This window comes from Mya arenaria, chromosome 5 (genome assembly GCF_026914265.1).
Source record: "Mya arenaria isolate MELC-2E11 chromosome 5, ASM2691426v1".
In the NCBI taxonomy this organism is placed as follows: Eukaryota; Metazoa; Mollusca; class Bivalvia; order Myida; family Myidae; genus Mya; species Mya arenaria.
This window is the reverse complement of record NC_069126.1, coordinates 53261849-53283224: the sequence shown is the minus strand read 5'-3', so window position 1 is coordinate 53283224 and position 21376 is coordinate 53261849. Positions and strand designations below refer to the sequence as shown.

General features: G+C 33.9%; 1 protein-coding gene across 1 annotated transcript in view; it reads left to right on the top strand.

The window, feature by feature from the left end:
- The window catches only part of LOC128233699 (hemicentin-1-like), a 142008-nt gene that overhangs the window by 33873 nt on the left and 86759 nt on the right, over positions 1–21376 (top strand). The window contains exons 2-3 of the mRNA XM_052947503.1: positions 3242–3562; positions 20953–21261. Of these exons, the coding sequence (XP_052803463.1) occupies positions 3242–3562; positions 20953–21261 (630 nt within the window). The remainder of the gene's footprint in view (positions 1–3241; positions 3563–20952; positions 21262–21376) is intronic.

The window sequence follows — 21376 nt, the reverse complement described above, 5'->3', positions numbered from 1 at the left end:
ATTCCTCTGTTTAACTAGAAGTCACAGACAGCTTTCCAATCAATATCAGTAATAGCAGAGGTATGACCTTAGACAGTTTCTTTGATCAAGTCACTTCAGAAACTCTAGCGGGCCAAACCCGGAACTTTCAGACTGGTAGTCCAGGCCGACCAAAGTCAATTCAACTTATGAAGTTTCAAAATAACTTAACTGCACAATATTCAAATATTCATTTAAGAAAACTATTTTTTTAATTAGATCTTGTAAGGCTGATAATTTTGAAAAGTTATGATGTATCCTACCATTAAGATCATCAACATCGTCATCATCCATTTCAGTGGCAGCTCGATTCTGTTTGGTCATGTAAAATAGGAAAGATTTACCTATAATGTGAGGTACAACAGTGTACATAATTACCATTGATTAAAGGTTTTAATACAGCATGAACTGTCTTTTTCTAGACCTTAGGTGAATGTTGCAAACTATACTGAATCCATATAACTTTAGTAAAACATAAGGGTTTTCATTAATACTTTTCTCATTTTAGATACGACTTATTGTAAAAATGCTATTATTCCTTCTTTTCTACTCAGGTTATATACAGAATAATACGTATGTATTGGGCTTTTGAATGTTGCATTTCAATAAAAGAGGATAAAACCCCTTTTCACCTAACTTCGAATTGACGACTTTATATACAATTATTGAAGTTTAAAAATTAAAAAAAATGCTTCAAAGAAACAAAAATCAAGAGTTTGGGCATATTTCAGGTTCCGCGAGGGATTGATACAAAAAAACGACATGTAAAATTTATTTTGATAACGATAGTTTTCCAAAGTCCAGCAGCTCGACTAATCTCATTTAAAAAAGAAACGCTCCATCGTGATGTTAAAAATCAAAGTCCGTCAAATTCGACATGTACGGGAAAAACACCACACATTAATACAATAAAATGAATAACAAAACCATATCATGTTTTGTTATTCATTTAAAAATAATTCAACAGAGGTAACGTAATGTATACTTTATAACTTTTGTTAAAAGTGTGTGATGTTTCATTTTTGTAATTAAACTTTGTAAACAGAAAAGTTCGCTAACTAAAATTTGTTTTTGATTCATTCATTCATTCATAGTTTATCAAAATTGCAATAATTTTACAACCTTTAAATATACAACTTAAATAGCAGCATTTAGTCAAGCATTAATCAAATCGGAAATAATCGAATAGACATGTTTGACATCGTAATCGAATCGAACACAAAGTGAATTGTTGCAGCTCTGCATTTAACATATTGTGGTAAAAATGACGGAGGTATAAAATGTGTGTTTAAAAACTGACAGAAATACTTATGGGTGCTGATGTTGGGAGCCAATTGTCTTGACAGCTACTCACGCTTATGATTATCCAAGTTCAATAGTTATGCAAAAAGCTACAGAAAAAAGCTCAGTAGCAAAAAGTTTAAACATACACCCGGTTTAAAGGCACTTGGCAAACGCTAAAGACATAGAACATAAAAACAAAAAATCACAAACAAGAAACACGGAAGAGCAGCACAAAACTCCACAAACAGCACAGCGCATACATACTATATATATAAAACTAGGTATGTTTATCAAGGATTGTTAGGTACCGCCTTGGAACGGTCAGTAAAAAGTAAATTTACTGGGGGTTTAAACCAGTTTGTGTGCATAACCTCACTCTCAAGACCTGACAGACAGTTGACATGCATTTTTGTAGCCAACTGTATGCTAGAGTTTGGCTGACTGCATACTGCTTTAAGAGCACACTTTTTGAATGTATACCACAACTCCAGATAGCTTTGACCCCCTTGTTTGTATCGGATTTGCCACATTGTCCTCGGTTTCTCAAAAGAATGTCTAGAGACTACCATTTCAAGTGTCAGGGGGATTGAAATTATTTTGTTTTGTTTTCCAAATGTTTCTACTAGCTGAAGTCTGAAACAAGAAAACGATTAGTTCATAGTAACCTTTTCTTAATCTTCATGTGTTTTCATATATAGTTTTCATCAAGTATTTATTGTAGCGTGAATTACGGATAAATGTTTTTAAATTATATGCCATAAATATTTAGTTTCAGTGATACTTCGTGAATTTTCCAGGTGCAATAACTGTTTAAATGACAAAAACTAGATTGAGTCATGCTGTATTGCACAGTAATGAAACGTACGTTCCTGTCAAATGTATAACTATTCTTAATGTATCTACAAAACTATCCATTTTAATTCGGATGTGCCGATCAATAAATGTATCTGGTGTTTCAATATTGATTTTAATTGGATTATATAGGTCAAACCCGGCCCAAAACATGTGCAAATTGCTTGCCGCACTTAATATGAGCAATTAATGACAATCTTGTCTGTATCCCATTTTTATGATTTAGTGGTGCTCCCAAAAAAAATGCAATCATTCCGGCAAAAACAGAAGGAATCCCTTTCAGGTCATTGCCGTAGAAGATCCGTTTGAGTTTGTTCAAGAAATGTTACGGAGACTGATGTCCGATATTGTAAACGTGCATGGAACCCCAAAACATATGTTACATTCTCTAGTTTGGCCAAGGTGTGTGTTTATTATATAGTATAATTAATACATAACATGTTTAATTAGGCTTCTTGTCGTAGTTTGGAACCTTTCGCAATACCTTACTTCCTGGAAGCAATACGTTTTGACACAAATGTCTAAAGTGTTCAATAATGTATGCACTTTTTAATGTTGATAACTTTCAAATGCTGCGACAAGCAGTTGATAAGGTGCTTGAATGTAGAATCAAGGACCTGTTGGTCATATTCAGGAGCTAGGTTTATTTTTACTTTTCTAATTCTATTTTAATAATTTTATTATAAATTTCATGTCCTAACCTCTTACTTTCAAATGTTTAAAAAAATCAGAAATGTTTGTATTTTGATTGAGAACCGTATGTACCCTTTAAATCTTACAACCTATTTACAATGCCAACAATTATTGATAAATTTAAAATTAATGCAAATGTTAAGTAAGAAATTTCAAATAGTTTTAAAATAGCGTCCGATGGAGATATCGTTACGATCCACAGACTAGTGAGCGTACTATATCAATTAAGATTTTACGGCCGATTTTAATAGTTACAACACTTGATCCAAATATCGAACGTTTGTGTATAAAAAAGAATAAAAAAAGATATGCGTTGCACTGGCGTTACATATTTATAATGTTTGCAGCAAAAACGCAAACGGCTATTTTAACTTATACATATTTTATTTTACAGTTAATTGTCAAGAATGCGAGAGACTTGTTTCATTACCAGCCAAACAACCCGTGATAAGGTTCGATTTTGACTTTTCAATACCTGATTCATATGTTCGACTAGAAAAACCTAATGGCAGTCCAATCTTTCAAGCATTTTGCGGCAGTAAAACATGCTACAGTGCCGAGTACCTGAACAGCACCCTTGCCTCTACTGGCGACATCGCCACTGGAAAGTTCCACATCAAGCTCGACAGTTTTGGGGACGGACAGCAAGGAAACTACACATTTAGGACTAGCGGTGGAGAAACGGTGTTGAAATGCATCAAATTGTACTTGTTAGGTGGGTATCATACCATTTGCCTGTTAGTTCAAGAAACCGTAATTATAGTTTTTCATTATTGATGATAGGTACATTTTTAAAGTCTTACATTATACAAGGGTCTTTCAAAGAAAAGTAGCCACTGTACATAAAATAAAACAAATAGATGTCATAACCATGTGTATTCATAACACAAAAAATGTTGGAATATTTTCTCGTAATGTACCAACCATCATTCAGGTTAAACGATGTAGTTATATAGGTTATGTAGATCAAAACGGTCCGACCAAATGCCGTCATAAAGCATTGATTTTATGTGTGGCAAACACCATTCTTGAAATAAAATTAATACAATTACTTTCGTTTTTCCAAATTAGATTTTGACTTCAATAAAAATATTGATACAGTTCGTTTCTAAAATAGCATGTGTACATATCAGCCTGACACGCTTAGATAACGTTGTATATTCTTGTTATTTAAATTGCACTAAGGAATGTTGTTTTGTGGACGATAAACATGCATTTTTTTACAAATATAACGGACGAGTGCAGTTAATACATTTAAGACTAAACAATGGATAGAAACTTTATATTTAATTGTTACATTTTACGAACAAGTTAATATATTCTTGAAAACTAAAAACATAATTTAGTAGGTGTGATACATTTACCTATTTTTGGAACTGTAAAGAACTGTTTTGAACGTTATTTTTGCTTTCCAGTTTTTCATAGCATTTTTTCCAAGCAATCTTATTGAATAGGGCTCTTGGTGAGCAAACAGAAACATTATTTTCTACATATCTTGCATATCAGTATCACTTTGACATCCACTTTGAACATAATCGCTAAATGCTTTCATATACAGGTCATTCAAGAATATCGCGTTATTCTTTTTCTACAGCATTTCTTGTTTTTAGCTGATTGTGATATATGAAAGCTGACGGTAAATATTAAAACAAACACTATAAATAGGATTTTTTTTTTCAAAAAGGCGGTAGACTGCCATACAATTTGTATTTCAAATATAAGAATGAATAAATATTTGTTTAAGTAAAATTAAATACCCTTTTATTTTATTCAGCACAGAAGGGTTCATTCAAAGAAGCTGATTTCATGCTAGGAGATCAAATATTAAAGGCTATTGTTGAAATAAAAAGTTCACCGATATTTCACCAAACAAATTCTTTATCATTTTGATAAAATTCTCATTTATTACAGTGAAGAATTTGGATTCAATACTTGGTCTGAGGTTGCAAAAGCGAGGATTAATGGAGATAAAACTACATTATTTACGCGTATAATATGTCAAAATATACAATTAATGCAAGTCCTAACAAAACAACACTGGGCTTCGAAAGTGAGTGTCACTTTCGCAGTTAGGGTTTTTACAAAGCTTCGTTGAATCAAGGAGAATGGAATACTTAATTTATTTTTACTCATTTTATTCAAATTTTAAAAACAACTATACATGAATGAAGTCAATATTTACAGAACATTTTTTTTCAATTTTATGTTAAGCGAGTACCTCAACAAAGTAAACATACCGAAATACAGAAATGCTCAATATGGAATAGGCTTGTCATCACAAAGGTTAGCTGTGGAAAATTGAATGTGGAATAATCATGAATATATACCATAACACGAACGCAAATGTATTACATGCGGGTAATTGGAAGATGAATATCATTTTGTTTTGGAAATGCGCTAGTTACAAAAATATCCAGAAAAATATAAACAATGTATTTTGGCGTAATCAAAGCTTCTTAAAATTTATGCAATTGATTATTGGTGAAAGTTCAGTTGAATTAAAACATCTTGTCGTTTTTCTTTCCAAGACTTTTGAAATAAGACGCCATTAAGTAACAGGATGACGATCTTTTTCCCTTATTGATTGAAACGAATACATGTTGTCCCTCCCGTATGACACGAAATTTGTCCCTTATTATTTTATAAAACCCCAAATGATAATGATCTGCTGTTAATATTGTAAGTAGTTATTTTGTCAAAACAAGCTTGCAAATTCATTAACGTAAGTCTCATATTGTTTTTTGAAGATATTTTATAAAATTATTATCCCAGATAGAATATAGCTTTACCAGTAAATCATTATACTTGAATTGATGTTGTTTCTTTTTTGCTACGGATCTTGTCAGATTTGTCTGAACAATAAAACCTTCTGTTTCTTCGTTTCAAATTCTTAACACAATAGTTTTTTCTCTGCATATGGAATTATATTTAACTTTTTTCTGACTATCCTGTCAAATGATCAGTTTAAAACGTTCATTTAATTCTGTTTTAAAGAATATTCAACTATCTATATCAATTATAACAGACACTTTTTTATCTGTCAACTATTAGCGGTATCCAACCAGTTTGACCATACATATTGACATTTGGCGCATGTTTTCCAGTGGAAAGGAAAAATACCCGTCATAGATCTGTATAGTGTTATTTAACACCCTTACGGACTGTCAGGCGCAATATATGAATATAACAAGACAAATTTTGATGCCAACCATGAATGGCGTTGCGAATGTTTTTGAAACATGACTAAAAGGAAGCAGATGCATTAAATCAGAATGCCAAGTTTGAGGTACGTGGATATAAGCATTCTTCAGTGATTGAACAAAATCGGATTTTTAGCTTAAGGTTAGCACGATCTTGACCTTTGACCAACTGACCTAACAATAGTTACGTACTGGTAATGTTTGAGGGATCTCCACCTAGTTCGAGGTCTCTTTGTCTAAGCGTTTTTGACTAGAGCACTTGTGCCATATTTCGTAGTGATGCACACGTGATCTGCAACTTCAGGCCGCATAAAGGGGTTCACTGATGTAATGTTTGCCTACTCTGTATTTTGATTGTATGTCCGTTAGCAAATTTGAACATGGCCGAGGAGTTTCGAATGCGAATTTGAATAGATGTGACTAACAATGTACAAGAACGTGAGAAATAGTTCTCCTAACCTGGCATTCTGAAACTGATGAATGTGAATTTAATACGTGTTCAATTGAAGTTATGTATCAATAAGGTCGTCCATGGAATGATTACCATCATCACAAGAATTTATCTAATCTTACCGTTGGTAGCTTGGATAATTTGACACGAACATTACATGCAATACGAAATCGTTTGATCCCGATCGAATATGGGTCAAATGAAGTAATTTCATATTTGCATACGGATTGAGATTAGAAATTTCAAATATGCGCATAATTATTCATAAAGTTTGTTTTCTAAATGAAGCCAATGTATGACTTTGTGTATAGCACCTAGATCATGAAAATGATGGCAGTTAACTGGCGCTGAGTTCTGGCTTCGATAACTTCGATGTAGATAAACAATTGTGCTGTTTACTTTACATTAAAGTTACGGCGTAACCCTTATTACAAAGTCAACCAGAATCAACTGACTACGATGATCTCATTAAATGACTCACATTACCGTGATGACGACGACTGATTCTAATTTTATCATCGACTTCACATTGTTTAGTAAGTTGAAACCAATTGCAGTTAGGTTGAAAACAAATATAAAATAATAAAAACAATAAATATATTCCAAATTTGTTATCTGTTTAATTTCTTATCATTCAAAATAGAAAAGAAACAGCAAAATAAACTTTACATTTGTTAGATCAAATCTAGGTCATATGGGTATTTTCTGAAAATCGTGTTATCACATGATTAGATTTCAAGCACAAAGATGACCTCATTGAGGAATGTTTATAATCTATTAAGCGTGTTTTTGTTTTAAAAATATGTTTGTGAACTACATTTTACATCTGATCATTTACCCGATAACATAGTTATTTTGTCTATAAAATGCATACAAGTGAAATAACAACGTGATATAAAAATGTCACGAATTCTGTTTGGGTTTGTATGCGGCGTTCTCTTCAGCAAACACGTCTCAAAAGGTAATATATAATGTGTTCGCTGAAGTTCTTTTGCTCACTGGCGCCTTGAAAAGACTTCGGAAATATTTTCAGTGTATCATATTCATATTTACTTCATACATTGTACACATACATTGTGATAAGCTATCGCCACTGGTTAAAAGGTCTTGACTGCTAGACTTGGATTCATTCTGTTAAAAATTGTAAGGCGTTTTGTCCGTCTGAGTGAGTTTCCATGTTACACGTACAAACGAAATGAATATTGAACCTGGCGATAGTCATTGTAAATTGCCATCAAGGATTTTTCATGATGTTTAGCTTTTCTAATACATGGCTTAACATCATTTAAAAGAGCCTGGACCGCATTTTAAACTAATTTACCTGGCTTGCGCTTTCAGATTGTGGGTTTGGATGCGCAGTTGACAAATTAACTCAAACCCAACAGTGATTACCCCTACTTTATCAGGTGATGCCTTAATGGTAAGGGCAATCCGATAATTGCTTAAAGGCAGTAGTTTATAATATATAAATTATACTTGGCAACCATATAAAACAAAGAATTGAAAAAGGAAACCTGTATCAATAAATGCAAGTTAACATTAAATTAGATCATTATTAATCATTATGTAATGCGTTTTCGGTTCAGGTAGATATATATTAAAACGGTAACATAATTTATTACTTGATAACATCAAAACTTTGTAACAATTTGGAAAGAAAGCATTTATTTTGAAACTCAAATTCAGCTCGGAGTCGGATTTCATTGGTCTCTGTGTCAGGTGTTAGGTAAACAAAACATACATTAATTTCCTTATGAAATTAAGTAAATAACCACATATGTTTAGAAAAAAAATCGTTTTCTTCTTTTCGTCTTTTATTGAAAGAAACTGATGTTTTCAGTATTACTTTATCTACACATTGTACTTAATATCATTTGTGCCAGTTTACATTTCATGCACATTAAAGATGCGAATCTTAAGGTTTCATCCAAATGTAAATACCTCGCAGGGTGAAAGTTATTTGTAAAGATGGTACTCATTTAGGCTATTAGAAAGCTCTTGAAACTGCAGGCACTTGTTAAATGCAGTTTGAAACCTGGATAATTAAAAAAATCTTGGCAGCAGACGATAACGATGAAAATATTTGATAAGGCACAGGCACTATAAGATTGGTTAATTCAATAAACAACGAGTGATGCCGATACTGTTATTCGAAGAAGAACAAAATCAAAACAGTACAAAATGCACAATCTGCGAGATAGTGTGAGAATATCTCACATTTATTAATTTTAATGCGATTCAGACAATTTTCATGCGATAAATCATAAAATTCGCTCTCAAGAATTAACCAAGTCACAGTCAAAACTCACAATCAAATTTCAATATTCACCTTATAGTTTGTTTTAAGCCATTTTATGATGAAATGATCTGATTTTTAATTAGCACAATATATCCTTTGTGTTACCATACCTTATAATACATCAGCTCATTACTTTAAATGTCAATTTGTTTTATTCAATTAAATGTTAACTGACCTTCCTTGCCCCTAAAGGTATGTGAACAAGTATATAAATAATGCTTGGGATTGGACACTTTACATGTTCATTAAAGGGATACAAATTTTAAATATATAAGTATAATACATCGCACAATGTCATCCAAATTTAAACACACACATGTTCTTCCATATAAAATACATGATATTTTCTAGTTTAAGTCTATCGAACATTTTACATTTACTATATGTCATAGATAGGTGAATTTTCTGGCGAAACATATACAATGTAGACAATCACGTCTTTCATTAAATCAAACATGCTTGATTTTATATAGAGAACTACACAGTTCTCAAAATCACTCAAATTTTGAGAAATAAGACCCGATTCAACTAAGCCCGATTTAACCAAAACACTAACGCCCCCATTATTTCGAAAACAATTAGTTTGATTTGTTCTGATATGGTCAAAGTGACAAAATTGTGCAACAAATGATCAAATTCACTTTTAAAATCACTCCATGTTTCAACTATTCCTATTATGTCAAAGCTTTGTAAATATTTAATGATTTCATGATCTTTGGTGTATTTATGTGATGTTGTTAATTCGTTGAAAATCTTCTTGACTGAAACCACAGGGCGTCTCCCCTGGATGTTTGATATGTAGCCTCATGGTTAGCTATATGGTATTTGAGCCTGCTAGCTTAACCCCTTAAGTCATAGTTTCATTATTCATGTAAATACCTGGGTTTAAGAGTGTATTGTGCCAAAAACGTAACACTTTAGAGTGTAAATGTCATTTATTTTATAAAATGACGTAATATCAAAATAATGATAATATCAACTAAACAAAATTTTATTTTGCTTAAGGGGGGACAACACCCTGCCCGAAAATGAACATATGAAATTTATAAAAAATATAATAACTTTCCAATTTGAGCAACGATAACAGTACTATATTAAATCGTTAGTTAAAGTAAGAAACTAGAAGGAGTAGCGGGTGGGGGAGAGTGTTTATCTTTTTCCTCCGTGCAGAATTTCAGCAATGGCGAAGCGAGATCATGTGATCAAAACCCTCGCTAACGGTTAACGTACAATGATAATACTTGCCGATCGCTGTCTCAAACGCATTTAGCTCCTCTAAATACAATTCGAGCCTGCTATCTTAACCCCTCAAGTTCTCATTTCATAATTGATGCAAATATCAGGGTTCCAGAGTTCATTGTGCACAAAACTAACACTTGAGTGTAAATGTCATTTATTTTTATAAAATGACGTAATATCAAAATACATATTTATAGAATATGAGAACAGCACAGTGTCATCAGCAAAAAGCAATAAGAATAGTTGCAAGTCATCAATAGTAAATACATTTAGAGTATCATCTTGCATAAAACTATACATATCATTAATAAAGAAGATAAATAATAATAGTGATAAAACGTCACCCTGCTTTACACCCATATAGCTATCAATGTAGTCTGTTAGGCTACACTGTACTCTAACGCAAAATTTAACATTTTCGTACATTGATTTTAACATTTTAACAATTTTACATGAACATCCATACATAATTAAATTATACCATATACCATCTCTATAAACTAAGTCAAACGCCTTCTTAAAATCAATAAATGCATAATATAACTTCAGGTTTTCATTATTTATCATTTTGTTAATAATAGAGTTTAAGACAAATGTACAGTCTACTGTGCTTTTTCCAGAACGAAATCCATACTGAAACTCGGCTAGCAAACTGTTGCCCTAAGCCCATTTTCTGAGACAATTATCTTACAGTGCCGAACATATGTTTAAGAACATACTGGTTAAAGTGATTCCTCTATTATTAATAATAGTTATTTTCGTCATTTGGATTTCCGTTTTAGGCACTGGAACAATTATGCTCATTGACCAACTAACAGGATTTAATCGGTTATGATACATATGGTTAAACAATTTACATAATGTTGGGGCTAATATATATCTTTGCAGTCCAAGAACATTTCTAATAATAATAAATCAACACCCCACATTTTACCACGCTAATGGCTAACGAATATATTGCATGAGTTACTTCAATAATAGAAACATCTATATCTAGCTTTTCAACTACGTTCTCATCAAAATGTTCCCAAGAAAGTTCTTTATCTACTTCATAATTCGAGAAAACATTATCATTGGAAAATAACGTTTTAAAATGGTCGAAAAACACCTGTTTCCTTATACAATTTCCATTCTGTTTTAAATTTTTAATTTTATTTATTTTTTCCAAAAATGTCGTCCTTGATTTTTTTGCTAAGATATGTAACTTATTTTTCTGATCGATTTTTATTTTATTTCGCGCTCAACGTTTAGCCATATTAAATATGCGCCGATTTGCTACCATCAGCTCTCTGTTTACATGATTGTTTAGTTTTATCTCCTATTTGAAACCCTGAAATCACGCCTAGCAGATTCACAATCTTTGTTATACCACGCACTAGAGAACTTGCGTTTTTGTTTATTACTGTTGGAGCGTGTCTGTCTAGTCCGGCCAAAAATGCTAAATGATTTATCATAAAAATGTTTAGAAATGTTTTCAACGCCTGTATATACATCAACATTTAAAGACAATACATTTTTAACAATAACATCAATATTCTGAATTTCAGATTTTATGACTTCACGGAATACATTTATTTTTTCATTGTCCCAGTTAATATAATTTTTTCATATTGTTACTTTGTTCTTTTGTAATAGACATACTTGTGAGCAAGTTCATTTGTAAAGGGGTATGCGTAACACAAGATTGAAAATCATGTATAATAAAGTTATCAACAAAGGGAAAAAACTCATACAAACATAGAGCATACTCAATTAGGCTACTACCATTTCTTGACATAAATGTGAGATTACCTTCCCCTGCATCGGCACCCTAGCGACCATTAAATATGTTTTATATTGCTACTTAAACACATCTCAAGCAGTTTTAACACGGAAAAATTAATAGTATTATTCATTGAAAACCTGTATGGGATATTGCACATAAAATCGTTGTTATCATCCTTGTTTATAACATCTCGCATTTAAATCACCAATTACTGAAACAACACCAACTTCGGAGTATTTTCTAATATTTTGTTCAATTATTTTAAAAAAGCCAATATCGTGCAAAAAAATAAACACATTCGTCCATGCCCTCGTTTATATTTTGTTAATAACTTTTCCTTTTTAGGTGACAAAATTATATCACAGCCTTTTAATGTGAATTTATCATGTTTTCTTTGCCAAGTTTCACTAAAAATACAACATGATATCAAAACCATTTACAAAATTAACAAAGTCTTCATCATCCAAACAAGATTTTAACCCTTTTACATTCCATGAAAGTATAGATAAATCAGACTTTTCACTCCCGCCCTAGTCCGAGTGAATCGCTGATGAACCTTGCGTGTCTAGCCTATTGCCAATGAACAGTTTGTCTCGGACAAGCACTGCTCGTTTACCCTCCGATCGAACCTTAAGCATCGCAGGTATACGTTCTTTTCTGCGCTCTTTAACTTCTGTAGGGTACAGGTCCGACACGTTATAGTTAGATTTTCTCAGATCGACCTGTTTAAGGGCTTTTTTACAACAAAGTTTGGACGCAGTGTCCTTGAACTTCGCAACTATCGGTCGAGTTTTGCCTTGTTCAAATATGCCTATTCGGTGGGCGCGATCAGCACATGTTTACAGAATGTAAAAACCTTTGCCTCACAATTCTCAGAGACAGACAACGCATCTTTAAAAGTTGGTGGTTGATTGTTCAGAATCGCTGTTCAATTACTGGCAGGATCGGTAGTGGCATTGAGATGTTCAGTAGTTGAGACTGCTCGGCCGGATGGAGTACCCAATTCCCAGGACTGACCTTCAGGTTTACCAAAGAATAGCCTATTGTCTCTCATTGACCTACATTTGAGGTATAAAACATCATCTGTTAGCGACACATTTGCCTTGGACAGTGTTTTGTTTGAAGATTTCAAAGAAGCAACATCCTGCTTCAATGTTTCTATAGTTGATTTATTTGTAATTGTAGACATATTGACAGTATCGTATTGTTCACCTATGAATTTTTGGCATGTCTCATTATCATTAATTTTCTTATCCATTTTATCCAAACGTGATGTTATTTCATTAACAGTGGACTTGATGTCACTTAACTGACCAAGTTTCTTGTCCATAATGTCTAATCTTGTCGGTATCAAATTAAAGGCATCAGACTGTGAACTTTGAGGTAAAGATGGTAAAACAGGGTTTATGTATGATCCACTGTATGGTACACTGTACTGGTAAATAGGTGGTGTCACATAGTTCGTATTTTGACCAGGAATGTTCATAGTCTGCAGTGTACCAATACTATTACATTGAAATGGTACCTGTATGCCACTTAACTGTGCTGCAGGTGTAGTAGGTTGCTGAATAGGTTCATTTGCCGCCAGTTTGGTTTTTCTTTTAATCTCTTTGTTGTTTAATAGAGAAAATGTAATGGGCAAACGCTTATCAAGGCGTGTTCTGTGAAGTTCTATTTCTCCAAACCCTTTTAAGAATTGTTGGACTAGGAATGATCACTGATCCTCATAACCAAAGCAAGTGTTAACATACGCAATAGCAGAAATGAATGATACAAAAGTGTTTGCACTGAAGCCTTTGAAAGTTAAAGTTGACAAAAGTCCAAAAGTGGACATGACTTAAGGCAGTTTCTTCCACAAATTTGTTAATAACTCTTCCAATGAGACAAGTATAATCGTATAGTTCTTTTACGTAAGGCCATAGATAATATAGATTGGGCGTGCAAATTTATTCCGTGAGTAGTCAATCTAGGCACTGTATTGGTGTTGCTTTCAAGTGTGGAGAAGTTTGAATGCCTCCTGAAATTTAGATCGTGAAAACTGATCTGCTGGGATGTTTTTAACTCCAGTAATATGCTTAGTTTTAAAGAGTATATTGAACTTCAAACATAGCAGCATTAACTTCCTAAACTACACCATCAGTTATGGATCCCGGGCAGTTTGTTTGCTGATAACCTCGACTGTAGCAGAATTTACAGAATACAACATTATCTTGTGATTTTTCATCTTTTCACAGCAAATATGTACAGCATTAACTATTTGAAAAAAAATCCATGGTATTGATATGGTATGGTTTTAAACTATCTGGCCATTTTTGGCAAGCCATTCTGTACCGAAAACAGCGGCAAAACCTTCAGTTGATGCAGCACCAGTGTGTAAATTGAGCACGTCTGATGTTAGCCAAGCCTCATTAATAAAACATACATGATCCATTTAAAGAACTGATACGAACTAATGAAAGTAAACCACAATTCAAGGTCAGCTCTGACCTCCTTAGTCAGTCGAATAAAATGTTGAGGGCTTGTGAAATCTTTTGAGGAGATCAATACGCCTCCTACGACTCACGGTACTTAGTTCACTATGTATAATCCTTATTTTGTCATTTGGAAGTTGAGTGATCATAAGATCTGAATCGACTTCAATTCCGTATATTATTATTTTAATAGATGACCGCGTGGTTTTCTCTTGTAAATGAAAATTTCCAATGTGTGCACAAACCTCAATAACAGCATCTAAGGAATTATCTCAAATATCAGATTTACTAGAGCCTACAAAAAAATCGTCTATGACATGACTCATGACTGCACTAATTTTGCTTTCCATTTTCCACTGTATGGCATTTGTAAAACGGATGAACAATGGACAAGACATGCTAAGGCCCATAGCAAGACAAGCATCCTGAAAATACTGATTTTAACCTTGAATTGTACATGAAAATCTTAACAGTAATCTATCATCCGGTTAAAGTGGAATCAACCGGAATGCATTTTCAATATCGGACTTGGCCATTCAATCGTGGCGGCCAGATTGGTTTACCTTTTGAGCCACTGCGTTGAAACCACTGAATTGAGTCATAAGTTACCTGAGTAAATTCTTTCTCTATTGAATCATTGATGGAATGGCCTTTGGGGAAATATAAATCATGTATCAAACGGAACTTGCTGTGTTATTTTTGGGGAATACGGGCTAAAGGAGAACGTTTAGTAGTAGAAGTTTTTTTGGCAACCGGAATGCATTTTTAATATCAGACTTAGCCATTAAAGCGTGGTGGCCACATTGTATAACCTTTTCAACCATTGTGTCAGTTGAGTCATAAGCTACCTGAGTAAATTTTTTCTCTATTGAATCATTCATGGAATGGCCTTTTGGGAAAGATAAATCATGTATCAAACGGAACTTGTAGTTCTTTTTGGGAATACGGGCTAAAGGAGAACATTAAGTAGTAGGAGTTTTTTTGGAAAAAGGACCTTCAATGCGCCCATACTTAAGTTCATCTGGAATTATTCATGCTTAATTTCACATCTCGCAAGAGCAAATGGGTGATTTCGCTCAATATTGTGATAAGACATATTTTCTAATTTAAAAGGAATTCGGAAACCATGCTGAAAACCATTAACCAAAAACATATTTCTGAGACATCATATCCACTAAGATAATGCTGCAAATCACTATTTTTCATTGGTGTAGGGACCAATATTCGATGCAGAAGTTTTGTTGTTGTCAGCTTTAACTGAGTTTGGATTGTTTTGACTCTGCAGTACGTGACAACAGAACTGGGGATGACCTTTTTTGAAGGTTCTGCAAATGTTAGGGTAACGGCATGATTTGAACTTGCACCCAGCTGGCTTGTGGAATTTGAAACAGACCGATGGTTTAGGCGTAGTATTGCTACTTATCTTCCCTGCTAACATAGTGTTTTGTAGCCATAACTAATTGTTGGTAAGACCCCAAGAAAATAATTGGCTTTGTCGCAGGGCCCTAAATTGTCATAATCATAATTGTTGATTCCATGCCATAGACCCTTTCTAGATCACGGCTGGTATTCATATATGTTAGAAGTGCTGATGTCTTAGCAGAATACTTCTGCAAATACATATCAGTATATTTTGTAAATGCAGTTAACCAAGTGTTAATGGAGAGGTTATTTTTCGATGATTGTGATTTAATAGACAAAGAACCATTATAGCTTATAGTCAGACTTAATACTTTGTTGGAATAGTTCTTGCATTTCCACAAATTCAATTTTCCATATTTTACGTTTTATCTTGTCTGGCACTACCGCTGTAAGTGGTGACATACCAGGAGCAGTTGCTGTTATGGATGGCTTGTCGCTGCTAGCAGGTAGATGATCGTCCTGTTCAGGGCATTGAACAAGCAAGACTCTCTCAATAATGTCACTATTGCTTTGACTGTCTTGCCTTGTACCAGTGTCACTATTTGAAGCATCTGAGGGTATATGGACCATAGGTGTGGTTGTGACATCTTTTGATGTGTCAGTCCTAGCGAGGAAGACACGAGATTCCAGTTCGTTTATCAGCGCTGTAACAGTTTTGGCAACCATTACGTCTTCGGCAGAGCTGCTGGAGGCAGTGACCTTCTTCACTTTTTTGGAAGGTCCAGTGTGGCGACCCACACTTGGTGATTTTCGTTTTGGCCCCATGTTATCATGTGAATCAGCCTGAAAAACATATCAGACTTATTTGAGACCAAATGTAAATACAGTACATACACTCATACTATTTGTTTCACCTGCAGCAGAGCGGCCAACCCATCTGATTTAATTTTGTATATTCTCCTTTTAATACAGGAAGAAACAAGTGTAAATGGTCAATTGATGCATCATTTTGTACATTTTGCATAACAGGATATAGCCCATAACAATAATTTCACAACCGATAAGTCATAACAGGCTTAATATGTTATTATATGGTAAATGTGTCATAACCAGCTAATAATGCCATAACACGGTTAAAATGCCATAACAAACAAATCCTTAAAATTAAAATTTGTCACAATGGGCTAAAATTGCTAAATATCAGCAGGGCAATAAAATATAAAAATGCCATGACCGGCAAGCCATAGAAGGCAAAATGTGCCACACAAGCCATAACAGGATAAAAAAAGAGGTTAAAATGCCAAAAGAGGCAAACCATAACAGGCTTAAAATGCCATAAGAGACTCGCCATAATAGGCTAAAAATGCCACAGAGGCTAGCCTTTACCGGCTTAAACTGCCATAAGAGGCAAGCTATAACAGGCTACAATATGCCACAAGAGGCAAGCTATAATTGGCAAAAAAATGCCACATGAGGACAGACAGAACAGGTGGAATTTGCCATAAGGGGCTAGTCATAACTGACTAAAACTGCCATAAGAGGCAAGCCATAGCAGGCTACAATATGCTACAAGAGGCAAGCCATAATTGGCTAAAATACACAACAGGCCAGCCTTAACAGACTAAAAATGTCATAATGAAGCAACCTATAACAAGCTTAACATGCCATAACAGGCTAGAAATGCCTAACCTGGTAAGCCAAAACAGGCTTGATAATGCCGTAACAGGCAAGCCAATGAGTGGCAAAATGTGTCATAAAAGGCTAAAACATTGAAACCATAATCGAAAAGCCCTAACTGTCTAAAACGACAAACAAAATCCTGAACAACTGCTAAAAGAAAAATTTGTATTAATACATCAAAGTGTCAACAGCGAGCTACCCTTATTATACAGTCACGCAAGCTTCCGACATACTTTGGATAACATATTTTACTGGACAAATGAATGCCGTCACTACTAAAAATGACCTGATCAGAGTTCAACATTCCTCTATGCTTCCAAAAGAACACCGGTAATTGGGTAGTTTTGACCATGGCTTGAACAGCAATATTTACGTCAATGACTTTAGTATACACATGAAAAGGTTCCGTTGATCGTCTTTAAAACTGTAAAACTTCCTTGACTCCTTATCCTTTCAATAAAACAGAAGCGTAATAGTAATGTCAAGAGGAAATTAATTTGGATCCATATGTGGGTTACACAAGTCATTTGAACCAATATCAAGCAAAACCATATCTCTGTTACACATAAAACAGTCAAATGAATGAATACAGCCGGACTGACGCAACTTCAACCCAGAAACACCTTCAATTTCAATCTGCACTTTGGTATTATTAATTCCAAGATTAGATTCAACATCATTAGTTTCAATCATTGTTTGAATCGACGTACAAAGCTATTGCCAAAAATTGCATCTTGTAAAGCCATTCTTTTTTATCAAATTAAATTCGACTTTTACGTAAGCAACAAATCTAAACAAAGGAATTTGTTTTCAAACAGCTTTTTCATCGTATTGGTGCTTACTTCAAAAATATACTGGCACCAACATATATAATGTATTAGCCACAACTATTAAAACACAAATACAGCAAAAAGCTGTAAAACGTTATTTTCTTCATTGTTTATATTGTTCCTCCGTGCAGGATTTCAGCAATGGCGAAGCGCGACCACGTGATCAAAACCTACGCTTACAGTTATCGTACACTGATAATAATTGCCGATCGCTGTCTCAAACGCGTTTAGCTCCCCTAAATGTAATGTTAGTCCTGTAGTGCTTTTAACTACCTAAAAACAAGTGACTTCCTTAGCAAGGTATGACTACTTTAGCAACCAACAACCTCCATTAACAACAAATGTCTACCTAAGCAATCAATATCTTTATCATTGACCACTTACTCACTATGCAACCAATGATTCCTTAGGAATTAATGACTTTCATCGCAACCATGTTCTTCGTCAGCAGCCAATGACCTTTGTTTCAACAAATGTCTTCCTAAGAAACCACAACTATAGCAACCAATGACTTACCTTTAGCAACCAATTACCTCCATGAAAACCTTGACATTCTTAGCGACCACTTTCTCCTTTAGCAACTTATACCCTCCTTAGCAACCAACAACTTCCTTAGCAACTACCTACTTCTATAACGGCAACTAACATCCATAGCAACCGTGACTTTCCTAGCAACCTCTGACTGCCGTAGCTACAAATGATAACCTTTGCAACTACGTGCATTCATACCTTTACATATCAATCACCTCCTTAGCAAAACCTAACTTCCTTAGCCTTCCAAAGACGTCATTGGCAACCATGACTACGTTAAAAACATTAAAAACATCATTTATAGCAGCCAATGATTTAGGTTTTGAAACATTATTGATAGTTTTCGTCAACTTTCGAGGATCTAAGTTTCATTACATATTTCTTTTTTTAACAAGCTTGACTGTGGGTATAATATAGGCATGTCCGCATTCAGCTCTCTAAGTGCTTTGATGTATGCATGTTTTTTGGGAAATGTAAATCTAATTATAATGATCATTTATTGGAAATAATCTAATACACATATGTATGTATACATTTCTATGCATCTCTTTTTGAGTAAATATCACTTCAAATCAATTAGACTTACCTTTAATTTTATCACAAATATACAAGATACAACATTCAATAATTTTTATTTAAAGTCGGGTACATTAAAAAAATATAGCTGAATGAGCTATTTTCCGACATGAATAACATACAAACATAATATATCAAAACATAACAATGAGCTTGTGACCTGGAAGTTAACGCATATAGTTTAGAATAGGTAAAATACTGGAAGATGTATTTCCAAAAGCTTTTCCTTATTATATTCATGCATACAATTACACAAAATAAGATGGATTTGAGCACTGAAGACAGTGATAACATCAACTAGTGTTCTCGGTTGTATGGGTAATCCACACGCGCATGGTTCCACTAGTTGACATACCATTGTAAAATGGTCAGTTCTTTCAAGAGTATAACTTAATGGATAATTGTATGTATGAATTTAAAAAGCAAAATTGTAAGTAGAATTGTATACATGGGAATTATAAAAATCTTATAATAAATATAGCTTGAAAGGAATAATGTTTGGAAGGTGTTATTAAATGGAGGTATTGAACATATCGTATCATTTAAATACTGTTAGATTTTGCTGATATTATCAGAAATAGTAGTTTAAAAAACATGGTTTCTCCCATGTTTAGGTCAATTCCTACCCACAGGTAACCACCCAAACCTCTGCCCCGGTTACTGTTCTGATAGTATCACCACTTAGAATGTTAATATGTTGGTTTATGTTATACACCAATCAGACTCAATACAGTATGAATTTAAGCCGCAAAAATCTCTTTCGCATACTCGATTGTATACACTTATGAACATTTAATTGTTTTTCATTTTTTTTGTTTTCCGTCAATTCCAACGACCCTTTTCACAACACAAGTTTTTCTTATGGGTAAAACCAAACAGGAAGTATCTTAACTGAAATTCATGTGGTTGAAAAGCTGGCGCGTTATCGTGTGAGCCTATGTAATTGTTGGGTCACGTACAATTCCTCATGATATCATTGATAGTGTTCTATGTAATGAATGGTCTTTTCAAGTTTACCTATTTATTAAAAATTAAATTATTCTAAATAAGAAAAACGTAGTTCATAGATTTGTTGAATCAGGTTCTAAGGTTCGTAAACCAAGATTTAAAAATACCATATCCTACGGGTTCGAGGACAAGTTATTAAATACCCATTTAATGTTTCAAACGGTTTGTTATAACGGTATGAGAAAAACGTGTTTTTGGTTTCTTGATGTTTCATTTTTTCTTTAATCATTTAGACAATAGGTTGTTTTTTTATCAAACATACTATATTTTTTTTATTTTACAATAATAATGGTGGCTGGTCCATTTTGATCACGTGATTTTCCATGGTACAACACGAAGACCTATCCCAAACTGACGTTTCCACGCGACGTCAACAACCTTTTGTACATAAAGAAAAGTATAAGTTACCGATCCCAACCCAGCCCGGAGGAAAAAAGCAAAAAACCAAACGAAAAACAAACCAAACGAGTGTTACGCAATGAAAAGTATACGCGCTAAATTTTGTAAAATCGGATCCAATTACTGCTTTGTTGAACTCGCACGATGACATTTTATAAAGTGTGTGCTTATCTCGGTTTGGAAATCTTAAGTTATATTTTAAATTAAGATTTATTGTTCTAGAATTAATTATTAATTCTTTATTTGAATGAATTACATAATCCTTTTTACAATGATATTCTATCATATTCATAGGGAAACCTCGCCCGCCAAGCATACGCGCCAACAGAGAGCCGTACGAAGGCGGAACAGTGATATTGACCTGCCATAGTATATCTACAACCGACCCCCCGGGACACGGTCTGGTTATGAGTTACACTTGGACTAAGGATGGCACGAAGGTGACATCAGGAGGGAGGTTCAACCTGCTGCCCAATACAGCCGCTACGTTGACCCTCACCAAGGTTCAACGAACTGATGAGCTGTCACAGTTCACGTGCACGGCTACGGAGGAAAAGAGCCTGACATCTGACAACAGCACGGCCTTTTATCTCACTGTTTATTGTAAGGAAATAGAATGCATATACAGCTTTCAAGTAATTTTGTAAACATAAATTAATTAAATTGCACTCGCATTTAACTCATTTTACTGTTTCTTGCATGCGTTTCGATGCTTTTT